At 53.0% G+C, this 16,717-nt stretch overlaps 1 protein-coding gene across 1 annotated transcript; it reads left to right on the plus strand.

Moving 5' to 3' along the window:
* The first annotated feature begins 440 nt into the window (after window positions 1-440).
* On the plus strand, window positions 441-14,786 carry MREG (melanoregulin). Its single transcript, XM_063399794.1, has 5 exons — window positions 441-600; window positions 3,761-3,920; window positions 11,444-11,534; window positions 13,064-13,227; window positions 13,545-14,786. The coding sequence occupies exons 1-5, from the start codon at window positions 512-514 to the stop codon at window positions 13,668-13,670; spliced, it is 630 nt and encodes a 209-aa protein (XP_063255864.1). The 5' UTR covers window positions 441-511; the 3' UTR covers window positions 13,671-14,786.
* Window positions 14,787-16,717: the final 1,931 nt, after the last annotated feature.

Raw genomic sequence — 16,717 nt, forward strand, 5'->3', positions numbered from 1 at the left:
GACAGTGCAGCAGGGTGTGGAAGGGCGTGTGAGGATGCAGTGAGGTGGAGGAGGGTGTGTGAGGATGCAAAAGGGCAAGGAAGGATGCTGCAGAGGGTAGGAGGGTTTGGAAGGATGCAGAAGGACACTTCAGGATCCAGGAGAGTGCAGGGGGGTGCAGAAGAGTGCAGGAGGAAGATGCGGGAGGGCGGTTCGAGGAGGAGGCAGAAAGACGCGGCAGCCGGGCAGGGCGGGGAAGGGAAGGGAAGGGAAGGGAAGGGAAGGGAAGGGAAGGGAAGGGAAGGGAAGGGAAGGGAAGGGAAGGGAAGGGAAGGGAAGGGAAGGGAAGGGAAGGGAAGGGAAGGGAAGGGAAGGGAAGGGAAGGGAAGGGAAGGGAAGGGAAGGGGAACGCAGGGCAGGGCAGGGCGGGGCAGGGGGCGGTGCGGAGCCCGGCCCGGCCCCGCTGGGGCGGGGACAGGGGACGGCCGCGGGGCCGGCCCCGCCCGCCCTGCCCGGCTCTCCGGCGGCGCCGATGGGGCTGCGGGCCTGGCTGCGATCGCTCGGCTGCTGCGGCTGCTGCGGCGGGGAGGCGGCGGTGGCCGAGAAGGAGCCCCTGCTCAGGTGAGCCCCGGCCCGGGCCCCGCGGAGGGGATGCACCTACCCGGCCCCGAGCCCTTCCCCGTCCCGCTGTGCCCTGCCCCGCGCTGTCACCGCCGCCGGAGCGGGGCATCCATCCCTGCCAGAGCGCTCCAGGCTCCGGAGGGATCTTCCCCCGGCGGGATCGAGCCGCTGCCCGCGCCCTTTCCGCCCGGGTCGGCTCCACAGGGGCAGGACTCCTCTTGACAGCCGGCGATGCCCGCAGGAGCCTGCCCGCGGCATCCCCCCGTGTTCCCCGCGCTCCCCGTCCAGCGCTTGTCTCTGCGCGGTGGAATTTCAATAGAGGAGCTGAGGCACTGAACAGAAAGGGGGCCCTGCGTTCCTGACAGGTCCCACTGCCGGGCAGCTCTGGGTTGTGCAGAGCTCTGTTCGCACGCTGGGGGCACAGAAACCCAGAACGGACTGGGATGGAGGGGGCATTAAAGCCCATCCACTGCCAGCCCCTGCCATGGGCAGGACTCCTTCCACTATCCCAGGTTGCTCCAAGCCTTGTCCAACTCGGCCTGGAACACGTCCCAGGATGGGGCAGCCACCGCTTCTCTGGGCACACTGTGCCAGGGCCTCACCACCTTCACTGAGAAGAATTTCTTCCTAACATCTAATCTAAATCTTCCCTCGTTTAGTTTAAGACCGTTCCCCCTTGCCCTATCGCTGTCTGCCCCAGTAAAATATCCCTCTCCCCTTTAGGCACTGGAAGGGGCTCTGAGGTCCCCGTGGAGCCTTCCCTTTTCCAGGTGAACACCCGCAGCTCCAGCCGGGCTCCGTTCAGGGATGCCGGGGAGGAGATGACGATGGGCAGCCGGAGCCGGCTTTAGGCTCGGGGGAGCAGATCGCGCTCTCTTTGTGCGCACAGCGGGAGCCTGGGGCTGTACGAACACACATTCTCCCCGTCCCGTGGCGAAGAGCTGTGCAAGCACCCAAAGAACGTTTGCGTGTGGCAAAACATCCTTGTTTTGCGGCGGCTCTCCCTCCTTCCCGATGCCAGCCGCCGTCCTGGCTGTCCCAGCCCCGGGCTGGAGCAGGGGCCGTGCCCTCCCTGCGGAGGGTGGGATGCTCCCGGCGTGTCCCGCATCGGTGTCAGGGTCCAGCAGGGCTGGGGACACACGGCTTGAAAGGTCCCGATTGCGCGCTGGTAACGCGGTTACCTAAATAACTAAATACCTAAATAACATGCTAATCCCGAGCATGGGGCCTCCAGCCCAGGAAATTGGCATTAACCTCGCGGGGAGGCTCCTCCTGCCGCCCCGGGGCCACGGTGGCTGTCCCTCACCTGGCACCTCGCTTTAGTAACGCTGGCGATCCAATTAATGCTGGCCCTAAGAAGGAAAGCCTCTGTAAATTCTGGGAATTCGAAAGGCACCTGCCCTTATACACGTGTGCCAGCGTGATTAATGTAACAGCCTGATCGCTGTCCTTAAGAGCCTAATGCTTGCCCCTTCTCGGGGGGCTGTAGGGTCTTATTTCATAGTGGGGATCTTGCTGTATTTTTACTGCAGTGCTGTAAAGTGAATGAATTGCTTGAGATTTCAGCTCTTTTAGCTGAGTTTTAGTTTTGGAGGTGGTGTTGCAAAGCATCCAGGCTGCTTGGTTTCATTTTTGATCTGTGAAGGTGGGGTCTGGCTCGGAGGGTGCACTCAGGATGAAAATTCAATATTTGGGCTCCAAATGCCAACATTTAATGGGAACTGAAAGCCCCCTGGAGCAAAATCCGTTGATGAAGCCTTGGTGCTCACCATTTTCTGGATAAAATCCACAGTGGGAAATGCTCCCTGTCCCTTCTGGCCCCATGGAGATTCCTTAACCTGCAAAGCCACTGCTCTTCACATGCTTCTTTTCTCCCTCCCATTTCTTCCTTTGCAATGTTGCTCGGAAGAGCTGTTGGCAGAGTCCTCTGTGCTGGCGTGGATTTGCTGACTCCTGGGCATTGCCACATGCCTTCCAGGATGCTCCACGCTGTGATTTGGAAATGGGAATGTGCTGGGAAGTGCCCTTCGAGCTGTGAGGGAGGGAGTGGCTCAGAAAAGCTCAGGTGTGGCAGTGTTATTGCTAAATACTTGTGTTTTAAATAAGTCAAATGTTAAGCATACTGGTAAGTGCCTGAGTGGGAAGAAGCTGTGGAAAGCAGGGTGGGAGTGAGCTCCTGCTGATGGCACAGCTCCCTCCCTGTCTGCTCCACCACTGAAAAACGCTTGTGCCCCTCCACACCCTCTAAGTTACCTTTGTTTGCTTGTCTCTAATGAGAGATTAGAGGAGATTATCTTTCCCCTTGTTACCTGTTGCTCAGGTTTTCGGTTTGTTGAAAGTCTAATTAACCTTCCTGCTGGAATGCTGCTGGGAATCAGTATTTTCTATTTCACCTATGTGCTGGAGCTCCTCTTAGCATCTTTTTATGGCGTGGTGCCATAGCACCCACAGTGTTACCTGGAATTTCTCTGGACAGGTTCCTTGGGAAAGGAATGGGTTTTGGATAGAAAGCAAAATAAACAGTGGGTTGTTCAGACAAGAAGTGAGCAGGAATTGCCAGAGGGTGGTAAGGCCGAAAATAGTTCTCCACCTGTATTGTTCTGCTCAAGTGGCTGGACATCTTGATTAGACACTTTATGGAAAAAAGTTCTAAAGTAAAAGTTCTGCTAAAAGTTCTCTTGGCAGAAGTGTCCTTGTTAAAAAGTTGCACATCCCAATAGCAACATAAAGCCATAGAACGCCACAGAACTGCCCCAGTCCATAGGAAAGCTCCCCACCTCTGTGGGGACAGCCTACCCAGAAAATGATGCTCAGCTTTGCTAAGCAAATAAAGCCTGGTGCTCATTAGAAGGCTGAGGACATTTCCATTGTCAAAATAACAAGATGGGGCTGAACACACTTTCCATGCCTTGTCTGCTGTTGCACAGCTCAGCAGCTCTGAGGCAGGAGCTGCTGGGTGGGGGCAGTCCATGGTTTGGTTTGGACCATGGTCAGGATGTTTGCTAGGGAAAAATCCTCTGCCTCCCCATTCCCCCCTGCTCCCCTGCCTCCCCTCTGCCCGCAGCACGGGGCTGGGAGAGGGGAGGGCACAGCAGTGGGCACTGGAGGGCAGCAGGGCCAGCCCGGCGCTGACGCTGCCTGCCCCCCTCTCTCTGTGCAGTAACAACAACCCCTACGCGTCCTTCGGGGCCACCCTGGCGCGGGATGAGGAGCAGAACCTGTGGAGCACCCCCCACGACGTGACCCACACCGAGGCCGACGACGACCGCGTGCTCTACAACATGATCGTGGTCAGGAACCAGCTGGACAAGGACTCGGAGGTGAGGCCATGGGCTGGGGCTCGGGGTGTTCCTCACCCCACGGGGCCTGGCAGCGCGTGGTGAATCACAGAACCACAGAGGGGATCGCACTTGGGGATGGAAGAGACCCTAAAGCTCATCCAGTGCCACCCCCTGCCATGGGCAGGGACACCTTCCACTAACCCAGGTTGCTCCAAGCCCTGTCCAGCCTGGCCCTGGACACTTCCAGGAATGGAGCAGCCACAGCTTGTCTGGGCACCCTGTGCTAGGGCCTCAGTGCCCTCTCAGGGAGGATGTTTTTCCTACTATCCTGCCTAAACCTATTCTCTGTCAGTTTGAAGGTATTCCCCCTTGTCCTGTCACTCCAGGCCCTTGTAAATAGTTTTGCCCCATCTTTCCTATAGGATTCCCTTCAGGCACTGGAGGGCTGCAATTAGGTCACGCTGGAGTCTTCTCCAGGCTGAACAATCCCAGTTCTCTCAGCCTTTCCCCACAGCAGAGCTGCTCCATCCCTCTGGTCAGCTTGGTGGGCTCCTCTGGACTGACACCAGCAGGTCAGTGCCCTCCCTTCAATTCAGCTGCTGTGGAGACACCACAGTCCCTCAATGTAGGCACCAGGTCCTCCCGCCTGTTCCATCACTCTCCAGAGTTTATCCTGCATTTGGTGTGGATGTCTCTGTGGCCATCTCATCCCTGGGAAGCTTGGGGGTATCTCCAGTACCCCCTGGTCCAGGAGGAGCTGCCCTGAGGTGTGGTGTGTTTGTCATCTCCACGCTACCCTTGGGTTCATCTCCCTCTGTTGTGAGAATCTCTGTGTTCTGCTTGGCTTGGGTGCTTTCAGTGCCCTCCCAGGGCATCACCCCATTGAGCATAAATTGCCTCCAGAATCTTTTCCCCCTTCACTCCCCATCCTCTTCAGAAATCTCTATTTCTGTAAATCTTTGGTCAGCCCAAACCAAAGGTGGTGTGCTTTCCGTGGAGGTGTGAGGGAATGCAGCAGCTGGCACTTCAAAACCAAGGAAGTCAGGAGGTCAGCAAGGGGCTGCCTACATGCAGGGATGTGGGAAAAGACACAAGGAAGGCTTGAGATGGAGACCAGGGACAGAGAAAGGAAAAGGAAGTGACAGGGAATGGGAAGACCATGAGGAAGATGCTTTACAGTGGATAGGAAGTGTTTGCTTCTCATGTATCAGGATGCAGGGAGCTCCCAGGGAGGTTTCCCAGGCATTAATGGCAGCTGGAACACACTTGGGAATGATGCCCTGCCACCACTACAACCACAGACGTGTGCTGGGAGCGCTGGGGCCCAGCCTCATTTCCTGCCCTCCCAGGCTGTTCTGGTTGCACATTTCCCTGGTTGTCCTTTCCATGGCCCAGAGTTCCGCTGCTGCTCTAGGGACGTGTCAAGTGAAATCCTCCTCCAGTGGGATGCACGACAATTATCGGGAAGCAGGGAACTGGCACGGCTCTTAGTGGGAAGGGAAAAATCACGGCTGTTACATAAAGGCTGTTTTGCAGCCCTGGTTTCCTTTGCTGAGGCACTTCAGCGCAAAGGAGATTGCAGTGGCCTGATTAGGAGCAGGCTGTAGCAAACAGTGACACATTTTCCCCCTCTCTGATTGCTTTCATGACTCCAGAATGTTTGCAGGGAAGCCTGGAGGCTTCATGTTTAACTTTAGAGTGATCCTACTTCATCCAAGAGTCTGCAGGAGTGTAACTTTCTCCTGTGCTGGTCTCCCTAAACCAAAAGCCAGCTCAGCTTTACAAGGAGCCTTAAACCCCGGAGAAATCAAAATTACAAGTTGTAATTAGCTAAAAGAGATAGTGAAATCCTTGCATACAGTTGGCCAGAATCCCCATTTAATGGGGTTGTTTTTTTGGTGGGTTTGGTTTAATCGTGGTGTTTACAATGGGTGGTTTGTAACAACATTTTCATGGTGGCATGTGACCTTTATGGCTCTAACTGCAGAACTCCTCCCTCCCCACTGCTGCTCTCTCTACCTTGAGCTGCTTGTCTGAGAGAAGCCAGGAGCTTCATCCATCCCAAAGTGGCTGAAGGAAACGAGGACAGCTCCATTTAGGAAGCTGCACTGGTGCACAGGAGTGTGGTGTGTCGCCCTTGTTCAGGGGGCAGGGAAGAGCATCAGTTATGGCTGAGCAGGAAAATGCTGCTGCCCCTGCATGTCCTAACCCAGTGTTCCTGCCTGCCCTAAATCCTGCCCTTTCTCCTGCCTTCACGGTATTTGCAGGGTTTTTAGCGGGTCTGAGCAGTCCCCGTGCCTGCCAGTGGGAAAGGAAAGCCCAAAACTCATGGGCCTTCCTCCCAATAGCAGAGGTAGGATCCCATACTCTGCTTTTTCATGCAATGCAATCCATAAATAGCCTGAGGAGTACAACAGTAAGGAAAGTTTTGAGGAAAGCCAATGCCCTCCACGCTTGCTTTGAGTGGGGCCCTTTGCAGCCTGGGATTTGCAGCAGCTCTGCTGTCCCCTCTTACAGCGGGGAAACTGAGGCACCACAGGGAAGCCCAGCAGGCTGCTGCAGTTTCCAGCTGCAGCTCTGGCTGGGTGACAGGACAGGGAGGGGCTTGGACAGCAAAGCCAACATTCCTGCGCTTGGCCCCTGGTGCCAAAATCTCTCCTTACTCCAGCAGGCATTTTAAAACTAGGCCAGATTGCAGTGCCCTCCCCTCTTAATGAGACTTCAGCTCAGAGAGAGAGAAAAAAATCTAATTGCAGAACAACACTGGGCTGCAAAAGCCATCATCTGCTCCCCAAATCCCCAGGGCAAGCCTGTGGATGCTGCAGGAGAGAGGATGGAGGAACAGTTTCTGTGCAAGTGCACAAGTGTTACAAAACCATAGGTCCTTTTCTTCCTGTGGTTAAAGTTGACTGAAAGGAGAACTTCCTGCACTTCTGTTCCTTCATTTAACAAAGAAATTCTGGCATGCACTGCACTCACTGTGTGCTTTGCAATTCCCCACCTGTATCTCAGGGATAAGCACTGGCCTTTGGAAGGATCCCAAAGAGCAGGTTGCTCTCCAGCATGTGTTCTTTAGCTGTATGGCACCATCTTGGCAGTGTTGGTGCCCTCCCTTGGGGTCAAATTTTGCCCCCACCATGGGGCAGGACCCACACCTGATCCATGTGGAGCTGTGTCTTCCTCCCATCCCTGCTGGCAGCTCTGCTCTGGGAAATTTGGCAGCTCCAGCCCAAACTCAGCGTGTCCTTGGCTTGCACAGAGAAAGCCAGGATAGCCATGGCTGAGGGGCTGGCTCAAGGGGCTGGTCAAGGAGATGCAGCCTTTGAAGATCAGAGCTGTCATCACAGTTTTTGAAGTCTGGGCTCATGTTTCAAGAACAGGGAAAATGGGAGAGTTTTTCCCTACTCCGGCTCTGCAGCATCACTGAGCCTGCTGTAGGGTGAAATAAATCTGAGATCTGGTGGTGAAATGAGCAGCAAGGGCTGCCCTGGGGTTGTTGCTGGGCTGATGAGTGTGAGGTGCACTGAGTCCCCTCCATTAGGTCCTCTCTGGGCTGGCCCTGGTTTCTCCCCAGCCTCTGCCGGGGTGTTGGAGTTACCAGCCGTGGGCAGGGAGCTGTGCACCAGTCCTGGCTTCAGAGGAGCTTCAGACAAGGAGCCAGGGCCAGGGCAGCTGTGCCACAGCTCTGGGAACAGAAACTAAAGGTGGCATTTTGCATGGTGGCTGAGGAAAACCCCCTGTTCTCACGGCTTGCTGTAAATGCAGTGTCTCTCTCCTCTCTTGGCTTATTCCCTAGGGAAAGGTGGGATCATAAACCCCATAGCAGAGGCAATTCCTCAGCCTGCATCCCTGCCAGGGGCCTGGCTAGCAGAGGGACGCTGGCATGATCCCCCTGAAAAGCCCATTAATGAGCTGGCAGGGCCTACTTTTCTTTCTCCTCCTGCTCTCCTACAGGATTATTCTTTTCCAAACAGGTTACAGAGAAGGTCAGAATTGTGACCAGCTGTTACTGGGGCACAGAGAGGTGATGGGATTTATCAGGGCTGGGGATGCTGTCTGGGCAGCTCAGCCCAGACCCTCTTGATGTCTGCATGCCTCTCTTAAATTGAATCCAGTTTAAGTTTATCCTGAAACGTCAGTCTGTAGTCTTCAGTGGAGCCAGAGCAGGAGCATCCCTGGTACCTGCCTGGAATGATATCCTGCAGTCTTTCCCTGATAACTCTGTTTTGACCTCATTTCTAAAATAACTCTTGAACAGAATGATGACCTCAATTGCTTTTAAGAGAATAAAGGCAATGGATTTGGTGGAAGATTGTTCTGGCAACATGAAAAAAGCTCCCTAGTAATTAGGAAACGTTCATATGGTCAGGGATGAGAAGCTGCACAGTGTTGCCTGTTCTCTCGGCACATTTTTTCCCAGAGCTCTGAGTTATGTTGCCTGGCTTATTCCATGTCATTTGGCATTTGCAGATTTAGTGTGTCACACTGGGGAGTCTGGGGAAGTTTTCCAGGTAAATATTTGAAGGGCTGAGCATGTAGAGAAGGGAGGCAGCGGGGTTTCCCTGCTGCTCCTGGGACATTCCTGACTCACACACTCAGGGTTTTCTCAAGCCCCCACTGGTATCTGTTGTGCCCTGTTGTGCTCTGCAGGTTTAAAGGGCAAAACTGGCTGCAAGAAACGGGACTGTGAACTGCAACCTGCTTTGGTTTCCTGTGGTTAACTTGGATTTTGGCAAGAGTCTGTTTCTTAAATGATTGCTTCTGAGTGCATGGCTGGGATGTCCCACAAACACCCCACGCTGGGGGTTTCAGTCCCCCCTGTGCTTTCCCAGGCCCGTGTGTGAGCCTGCTCCCTGCCCAGGAGTTCCAGCTGACTTCCCAAGAAGGGAAGGACAGGGCTTGGTGTGGGGCTGAGCAGCCCCGTGGTGCCCTGGCCCCTCCAGACCCTCCCTGGTGACTCCAGGATGTGTGATGGGAACTCCCTCCCCACAGCCTCTGATGCTGCCCATGCACAGGGCAAGCTTGGCTCTTCCTCTGCTGTGTAGCTCAAGGCAGATGCTTTCTGGAATAATTTTGGGTGTGGAAAGATGCTCTTGAGTTTATTCCCTCGTTAAAGGCACACAGAGGACAGCCCGTGGCAGTTCAGATGTCTCTGCTGCAAGGAATTGCCTGGGGAAATCTGGTGGTTTCTGAGACTGATGGAGGGCAGGTCACGAGTTCCTTTGAGGGCTCAGCCCAGCATCGTCCTGATAATCTCTGCTTCCCTGGAGCATCCTCCTCCCAGCTTTCCACAGAAATGTAAACACATTCAGCTCCACGCTCAGGCAAAAGGAATCCCACCAGAACAAGAGGTCACAGCCAGGCACCACAGTTTTGCATCATTTTGTGTACCAAAATCATTCCTTTACACACTCCCCAAATTCTCCGTCAGCAGGACACTGTCAGAGCTCCCCTGGGACTGAATATTCACCACATTCACTTCCATAACACAACTCAGACACCGTGATGTACAAGAAAGCCATAACCCAGATTCTCTTAAAACAAAAATAGACAAGGGAAAACACACTGCTGTTAATCCAGAGAAAATCAGGAGCAGCTTCCTTGCATGCTAAGCACTGCTCAGTGAGGAGTCTGGCTCGTACCACGGGGTAAATCCCCACAGCCCTGAAAGCTGTCGCTGGGTGCCAGGAGGCCACAGTTTGTGGAGGAGCTTCTTTCCCAGTGCTCCAGCTCCCTGATCCCACAGCGTGGAGCCTGGGATCACAGTGGCTGTGTGGATGGATTGTCTGCACTAAAGGCCTTGTTTATCTCCGTGGGAGGCCAGAGACACGCAGCTCTTCCCCACCAGCATGCCCAGACTGCCTCCCTCTCCCTTCTGCCTGTGCCAGGGGCTCACGAGAGGTCTGAGGCGTTTCCAAGGAACCTCTGCCAGCGGGGACCAAGGCATCACGCAGTTTTTCAGCCTCTTTCTAAAAACTCCCAAGTTTTCAATAAACTTCCCACAAAGCTTTAGCACAATAACTCCCCTCCTTTCTTTTCCACCCAGAAGAGCTCAGTTCCCAGCTCTGAGCTGGTGTCACACGAGAGGAGAGTCTGGCCCCTGCCTCATTCCCCTGGGGAAGGGCTGTCCTGGTGCCTTGTGCTGGCAGCCAGGCACTCTCCTGTGCAAACAGCAAAGCTCTTCTCAAATGCCACTTCAGGAGAGAGGGAAATGTGCCGCTGGAGGGGGATTTTGTTTTCTAGGAGTGGGTGGTTGTGGCAGAGCCAGTTCCTCTGCTCTCCTGACCTGAAGTCACCACTGTCTTAACCCTGCCGGCCGCTTTTTCCAAAGGGTAATCTCCCAGGGCTTCCTGCAGCCAGTGCTGATCAGCAGGAAAACAGGCTTGCCTTTAAATCTCTGCAGTTGTGACATGACAGCCACATCAGGGGAAAAGAAACCACTAAGGAATTTTCAAATCTTTATGGAATCAGGTCAGCTGTTTGACCAAGCCCCAGAAAACAGTGAGATGTCTAACACACGGCCGACCTCTGTGGGTGTTGTTTTTCTGCTCTGAACCCAGCTTGGCCTGTAGGAAAATCTCAGGATGACAGCACAGATTAACACCTGTTTATTCTTCGGGAGCCCATCTAGGTAATCCCTTGCTGGGAAATGAGATTAATTAAGGTTGTTACTGGAAGGAAGTTATCAGGTGATGTTGTGACCCTGCTGTCGGGCTGCTTCTAAAAATGCCCCCTTAGCAGTGTGTGCAGTGATTAAACTTGGCTAGGAAGAGCTGGGAAAAGTGCTCCTGGTTTTCTTGCAGAACACATGCATTTCCACAGGAATGCATGCTTATGGAATCATGGAATCATTTAGGTTGGAAAAGTCATGTAACATCACTGAGTCCAGCCACTGACCCAGCACTGCCAAGCCCACCATGAAACTTGTGTGGTTGTGTTTAAATGTGCTGGTGTGACTTTAATAAATAACCCCAAACCTTCTCCTCTTGCCCAGTGTCCCATTATCCAGCTCTAGAGCTGCAGGTCCAGTGCAAGGATTTCAGCTGGGCAGTGAAGTGAGGCATCAGATGCAGCAAGTGGCAGCCACTAAGGGTTATCATATCAGATTACTCCAGTTCAGCCCTCATCCATCCATCTGCACCCCTGTTCATCTCTTTTAATAAAAAAGAGGGTGCCCTGATCTTTAAAAAAAGTCTGTTTTTCTTGTTTTCTAGTACTTTTGAACAGCTGCCTGCTCCAGTTCATGCCAAACTCCATGTCTGACTGAGGAGCAGCTGTGAACAACATCTGAGCTAAATTCTGTAATTTCAGGGAAGCTGCAAGCTGTTTTGAACAGGGAAGACAGAGAAGCGCTGAGCCAAGTGTCAAGCTAAATATTCTGTGTTGGTCAGTGTAATTTCTTCCAGGGGCAGCAGCAGCCTGGTCATCGACCTTCACACCCACCCCCCCATAGCTCATGCCTGCACCAGCTCTGCACCTCTGGGTCCCCTTCTCAAAGCTGAAATTCCTTGAAAAGCAGCAGATTCCAATGGCTGAGTGTCTCTCATCCCTTTGCTTTGCAGGAGTGGCAGAAGCTCAACTATGACATTTATACTTTACGGCAGACGCGGAAAGAAGTGAGGAGCAGGTGGAAACACATTTTGGAGGATTTAGGTAAGCCGGAGGACAAAGGGATGTAATTCCAGTGGTACTGAATGTGAGATCCCACCGTGGCTGAGGATGGGAACAGCTCCACAAAATCAAGCTGGGGAGGAGGGAGGCAAAAGGAGGTTGCTGAGCGATGCCTTCAGGTGTCCCACGTGGTATCTGAGGCTCCCCAGGGCTCAGGCACGGTGGGGAGGGGACAGGGACACCGTGTCTGCAGGCACGTCAAAAGCCCACGAGCCACCATCATCTTCCAAGCCCATAATAACATTCACAGTCATCCATTTCAAGCTTCCTGGTGGAAACCTTGCAGTGGGAGTTCACCCTGGGTTTTTCTAAACAAGATAAGCAGGAAGGAATGCATATTCCTTTCAGATGGGAGCACAGATACATCTATTTCATATTCTTCGCCAATGGCAGCTGAGCAGAGCTAAGCCACTCACCTTGTTTGCTCCCAAGAGGATTGGAAATATTCTTTCACCAAGTGGGAGTGCTGCACAGAAACCCTCCTACTGCTGTTTCCATGTGGTGGGGGTGGGTGTGGTGGGGTTTTCCCAATTCCTGGCACACAGCATGTGACATTGGGGATGTGCCAGCACATCAGCTGGGTGGCTTCCATCCTGCTCTGGAGGTGGTTGGTGGCTGATGAGAGGAGGATGAGTGAATCTATTCTGGGATACCCTCAATGGGAGCCAGAGATGGGTATCTCAGCCACTCCTGCCCTACCTGCTATTCTGGCATTTGGGTGGGAGGAACATCATAAATCATAAATCCATAACCAGGTGTCAGCCCTCATCTCCACCCAGGTGCTCACACAGCCTGTACAGGCCAAGCTTGGGAGGGATCATTTGGCATCCTTCCACCTCTCTCTGCAGGCTGACAAAGGCTCTCCCATGCCCCTCTCACATCCACAGTGGCTCCAGAGGTGTTTCTCAAAGGCTGGGGAGGCTCAAGGCCAGGGGTCCTTTGGCCTTAGTGAAGCTAAATGAGCAACCAGATGTGAAACCTGCTATCTTCTGTTATCTAGGCCTCTGCTTCAATCATAAGCCCACCACTCTTACCCCATAACTGTTTTCATGTGAGATGCATCACCACCAGCCCCCTGGAGCAGAACAAAGAGTTGATGGTAGCCATTGCATTTAAAGACCCCTGCATTCACTCTCCTCTACCTTTCCTCCCCTGGATACCCTTCCTGTAATCAATGCTGATTGCTACAGGAACAATTAGCCTGGTGTTCATCACTGCCATGGGTTTTATCCCTGTTACCTGTTTCAGGGAGCCCCACCAGCCCTGAAAGCTCTGGAAGAGCTGAACCAGCACCCTGGGCCGTGCATGTTCACACACCTTTTCTCAGGAAAACCAGCAACGAACTTGCTGTGACTCCTTTTGTGATTTATTTTCCCCACCAGCAAGTTTATACCTGTCCCACATCCTGCCTGAGGGAATGCTGGTTTGTTGTAGGAAGTAGGGATGCCTGAAGGACTCAGGGATGACCCTGCTCTGATGTTTGACTTGTTTCTGTAACATCTCCTTCCCAGGTTTCCAGAAGGAGGCAGATTCCCTCTTGTCAGTGACCAAACTTAGCATCATCAGCGACTCTCAGAACATGAGCAAAGCCCGGGACATCTTGCTGAAGCTCTCGGAGGAGACCAACATCTTCCCAACCAGCTGGGAGCTTTCCGAGCGCTACCTCTTTGTGGTGGTGAGTACTCTGAGCACCCCTTCCAGCCACCGTCCAGCTCTGAGGGAGCCCACAGGAGGGGAGGAGAGCCAGAGGATGCTCAGGTACATGGTGGCAGCAGGGGCAGATGTTGCTATTCAGCCCCCTCAGAAATGTCGGTGTGGCAGCACCAGGAATTCCACGCCCCGCTGCAAGTTCCATGCAGCTGGATGCTCTCTCATCCTCTACACGAGGTGGGAGAAGATGACCCCTAATGCTGAGAGTGGCTGTGGAGGGAGGCCCCAGGCAGGGATGTGCCTGGAACGTCCCACAGTGACCATGACCCCCTTGTTTGGCAGGACCGGCTCATCGCGCTGGACGCCGCGGACGAGTTCTTCAAGGTGGCCAGCGCCGCGTATCCCAAGCGGGACAGGGCGGACGAGGGCCCCGGGCCCCTGCGGAGCGGCCCGGCCGCTGTGCCCTGAGGAGTGTGCCTCGCTGGAGTGACACGGGACAGGCTCCTCAGCACGGAGAGAGCCTCCCTTGTTTCCCTGTGGAGAGGAGAGGCGGAGCAGGGCAGCGGGGCCAGCGAGCTGTGCCCAGCAGGAGCGCACGGAAAGGCGGGCGCTGGCCCCAGGGAGCTCCCGGGCACCAGGGAGGGAGAACTGCCCTGGAGCAGCCCCCGTGGGACAGCACTGCCCGTAGTGTATGCAGTAGGCACGGGGAGGAGTTGCCATGCAGGAGCTGCAAAGGTTCTGGTGCCTCTAATTCCAAGGGCTGAGAGGAAATCCACCTTTCCACCTTCTGCCGCTGTCCCCTCCGTGGAGCCTGCCAGCCAGGAGGAGCAGCGAGAGAGGAAAAACACCTCCGACATCTACAACCCTGTGACTCTGTGCGCTGGGCTCTTCCTCACCCCAGCCCTCCAGGCGGGTCCCAGGGGATTTGGGGAAGAGGCAGGAGCCGTGCCAGGATTGAATTCCAGGCAGCAAATGGGATGATGTCGTGTCATGTCACTGGTGAGCCTCAGTGGCCCATTAACAGAAGATATCTGCCTTGGAGCAGTGTCACAGTTGGGTGCTCCTTAGTGGCTGAGGGATGTTTTTTGTCAGGGGTGCTCAGCTTGACATCTTAAAAGAAGGCAGAGTTTAGGAAGGTGCCACGTTCAGAGCTGCTGAGAATTTGGCTCCTGGAACATTGGTTGCCCTGCATCTCAATCTCTTTTGAAAAGTTTTGGTCTTAATTGCCTAAAAAAACCCCACCACAAAGCTGCATGCACTGGCAATATAAAAATCCTCATTACCAGCAGGCGTGGTATAATGAACATCCTTTTTGTCTCGGGGTTTTGTCTGATAACGAGCAATAATTTTTAAAACACTGGATTTGATAATTTAAAAACAAGTGGAGGTTCTTCACTGATAAACATACATGCTGCTAATTGGCCAGTTGAAAATGCTGGTTACATAGGGCCTCCCGAAGTAGCAAACCAGAGCTTTTATTTGTTTATACCTATGGTGTTTGTAAAAAAAGAAATGTATTTATAAACTGTTTTTGTTTGTCAGTCTTCCTGGGAAACATTTTGTCAACTCCGAACAGCAGTGAAAGCTGAGTTTAATAAAGAAAACATTACAAAACCACCCTTTCTTATTCTCTCTGCAAGCCTATTCAGGTAACAATGTTTATGTTGACTGCTGGTGGCAAAGGGGTTGGGATATTTGTAGAGCCTCTGCAGCTTGCTCTCCACATGCTTTAAATTGCCTGTTGACTTACGAGAGTTACATTTGCCACTCTAAGACCAAAGTCTTAGTAGGAGATGATGAGGATCAAATCTAATTTCAGTGGAATTTGACATTAGGTACCCATTCCCCACTGATTTATTTTTTTCTAGCAGGAGTTCAGCTGCCCTTTGGAAAACCTCCCGTGTTTTTAGAGACAATAAACTTTGGTGTGCAACAAATCCAGGATTTGATTGGAACAAATTGTGGCGGAACAGAGAGATACCCAAAAGTCAGCCCTTGACGTTGTCACTTACAGTGCTACCTGTTATTTCAAATCACCTGATGAGCTTGGAAGCCTCGGAGGCAAGGAGAGAAACCCTTTTAGCTGTGCTGCTTATTTTGAGCACGGAGGTCAGCGTTCAGCAGGGCCTTTGCAGAGCTGTCAAACCGGGTCTGATGTCACCAAAATGCATTTTGGTGTAACCTAATAGGGCAGACTGCCCCAAAAGGAGCAATAATCAGCATCTCAGTGTGAGTTCAACTGCTGAAATAAAGCGCTGAGTTTCCGAGTGCAGCCGCAAGGAGGAGCAGGGATTTGCAGAGCCGCTCCTTTCCACATTCGGGGCTCAGAACTTGTGTTTATGGACCCATCACAACAGGAGCAGAAAAAAGCCTGCCAGCACTCAGATAAAACTGCTCATGGGGTGTCCCCAAAGTATTGCAGAACAGCCTTTGGTGAAGTAGAAGGATGCAGAGCTTTGGAAAATCCGCAACTTCAAAAATGAGAGAAACCAGCAGAAATTGTTTCTATATTGATCCAACCTCAAGCTGGTCATTCTGCCCACCTCCATAGGAAATGTCCTTTCCTGCACTCGGGATAGGAGACCAATATGTATTACAGTTAGCAAAGTGCAGAGAGTGATTTGCCTTTTCTAAATTCCATAGAAAATACCAGGGGAATGCATAGTGGTCCTGGAATTCCTGCCCCAACACAGCGATTTCCTTCTTCACTAGAAGCAGTTTGGGATTTGATGCACCACTCATGCTCCAGCTGCTGTTCAGGTGGGCTTGAGCCCCCCACCCGATATTTGGGGAGACCTTGGGCATCCTGCAGGTCCACTGGGCAGCCAAACCCTGCCCGTGTGCAGGGAATGTTCCAGCAGCCGCCTGGGGAGCGTTGGCTGTAGGAGAGCCCAGCGAACAGCAGATGCCACTGTTCCCTCAGCACGGGGAAAATCCTGTTTACAATGCAGGGGAAATATTCCCAACCTTTCCTTGCATGCATCGAGTCTCTCAAGCCTGCAAGAACTGGCTTTTTGTGAAAGGCTGGGGTTTAGACCTTCAGTAATGACTCTGGTGCTTTCCAGGGGATGGTGCCGAGCCCATCCCTCTTCCAGGGCTGGGGCCAGGGCCTCTGCTCCTGCTTGGAAGTGCCACTTGTCCTGAGGCTGCCCGCTGCAGGGATTAGCATGTTCACTAAGAACATCTGTTTTTCTAAGTAGAGGGTGATTTTGGTATCCCTGCTTTCAGTCAGAAAAGGAAAAATACCAAGAATTCTTAAAAATTAGTGATGTGAGAGGGTTTAAAGGACATCTAGGTTCACTTGGCTTTCAGATACTTTTTCCCCCCTCAACCTGACATTGCATTTAGCTAATATGTACTCAGAAAAGAAAGAAAGAAAAAAGGGACTTTTTTTTTTTTTTCTCCCCCACTTATAAGCCATGGTTATGCTTCACCTGGATTTCTTTTCCTAGAATCACAGGATGGTTTGGTTTAGAAGAGACCTCAAAGATGTGCCACCCCCTGCCGTGGGCAGG

Source organism: Prinia subflava, chromosome 6 (genome assembly GCF_021018805.1).
Source record: "Prinia subflava isolate CZ2003 ecotype Zambia chromosome 6, Cam_Psub_1.2, whole genome shotgun sequence".
Lineage (NCBI taxonomy): Eukaryota > Metazoa > Chordata > Aves > Passeriformes > Cisticolidae > Prinia > Prinia subflava.

Excerpts from the sequence above, each read along its gene's own strand:
- MREG (XM_063399794.1), top strand. The coding sequence starts at position 512 with ATGGGGCTGCGGGCCTGGCTGCGATCGCTCGGCTGCTGCGGCTGCTGC. Across the intron at positions 601-3,760 it reads GAGAAGGAGCCCCTGCTCAG|TAACAACAACCCCTACGCGT; the intron begins GTGAGCCCCGGC and ends CTCTCTGTGCAG. Across the intron at positions 13,228-13,544 it reads AGCGCTACCTCTTTGTGGTG|GACCGGCTCATCGCGCTGGA; the intron begins GTGAGTACTCTG and ends CTTGTTTGGCAG.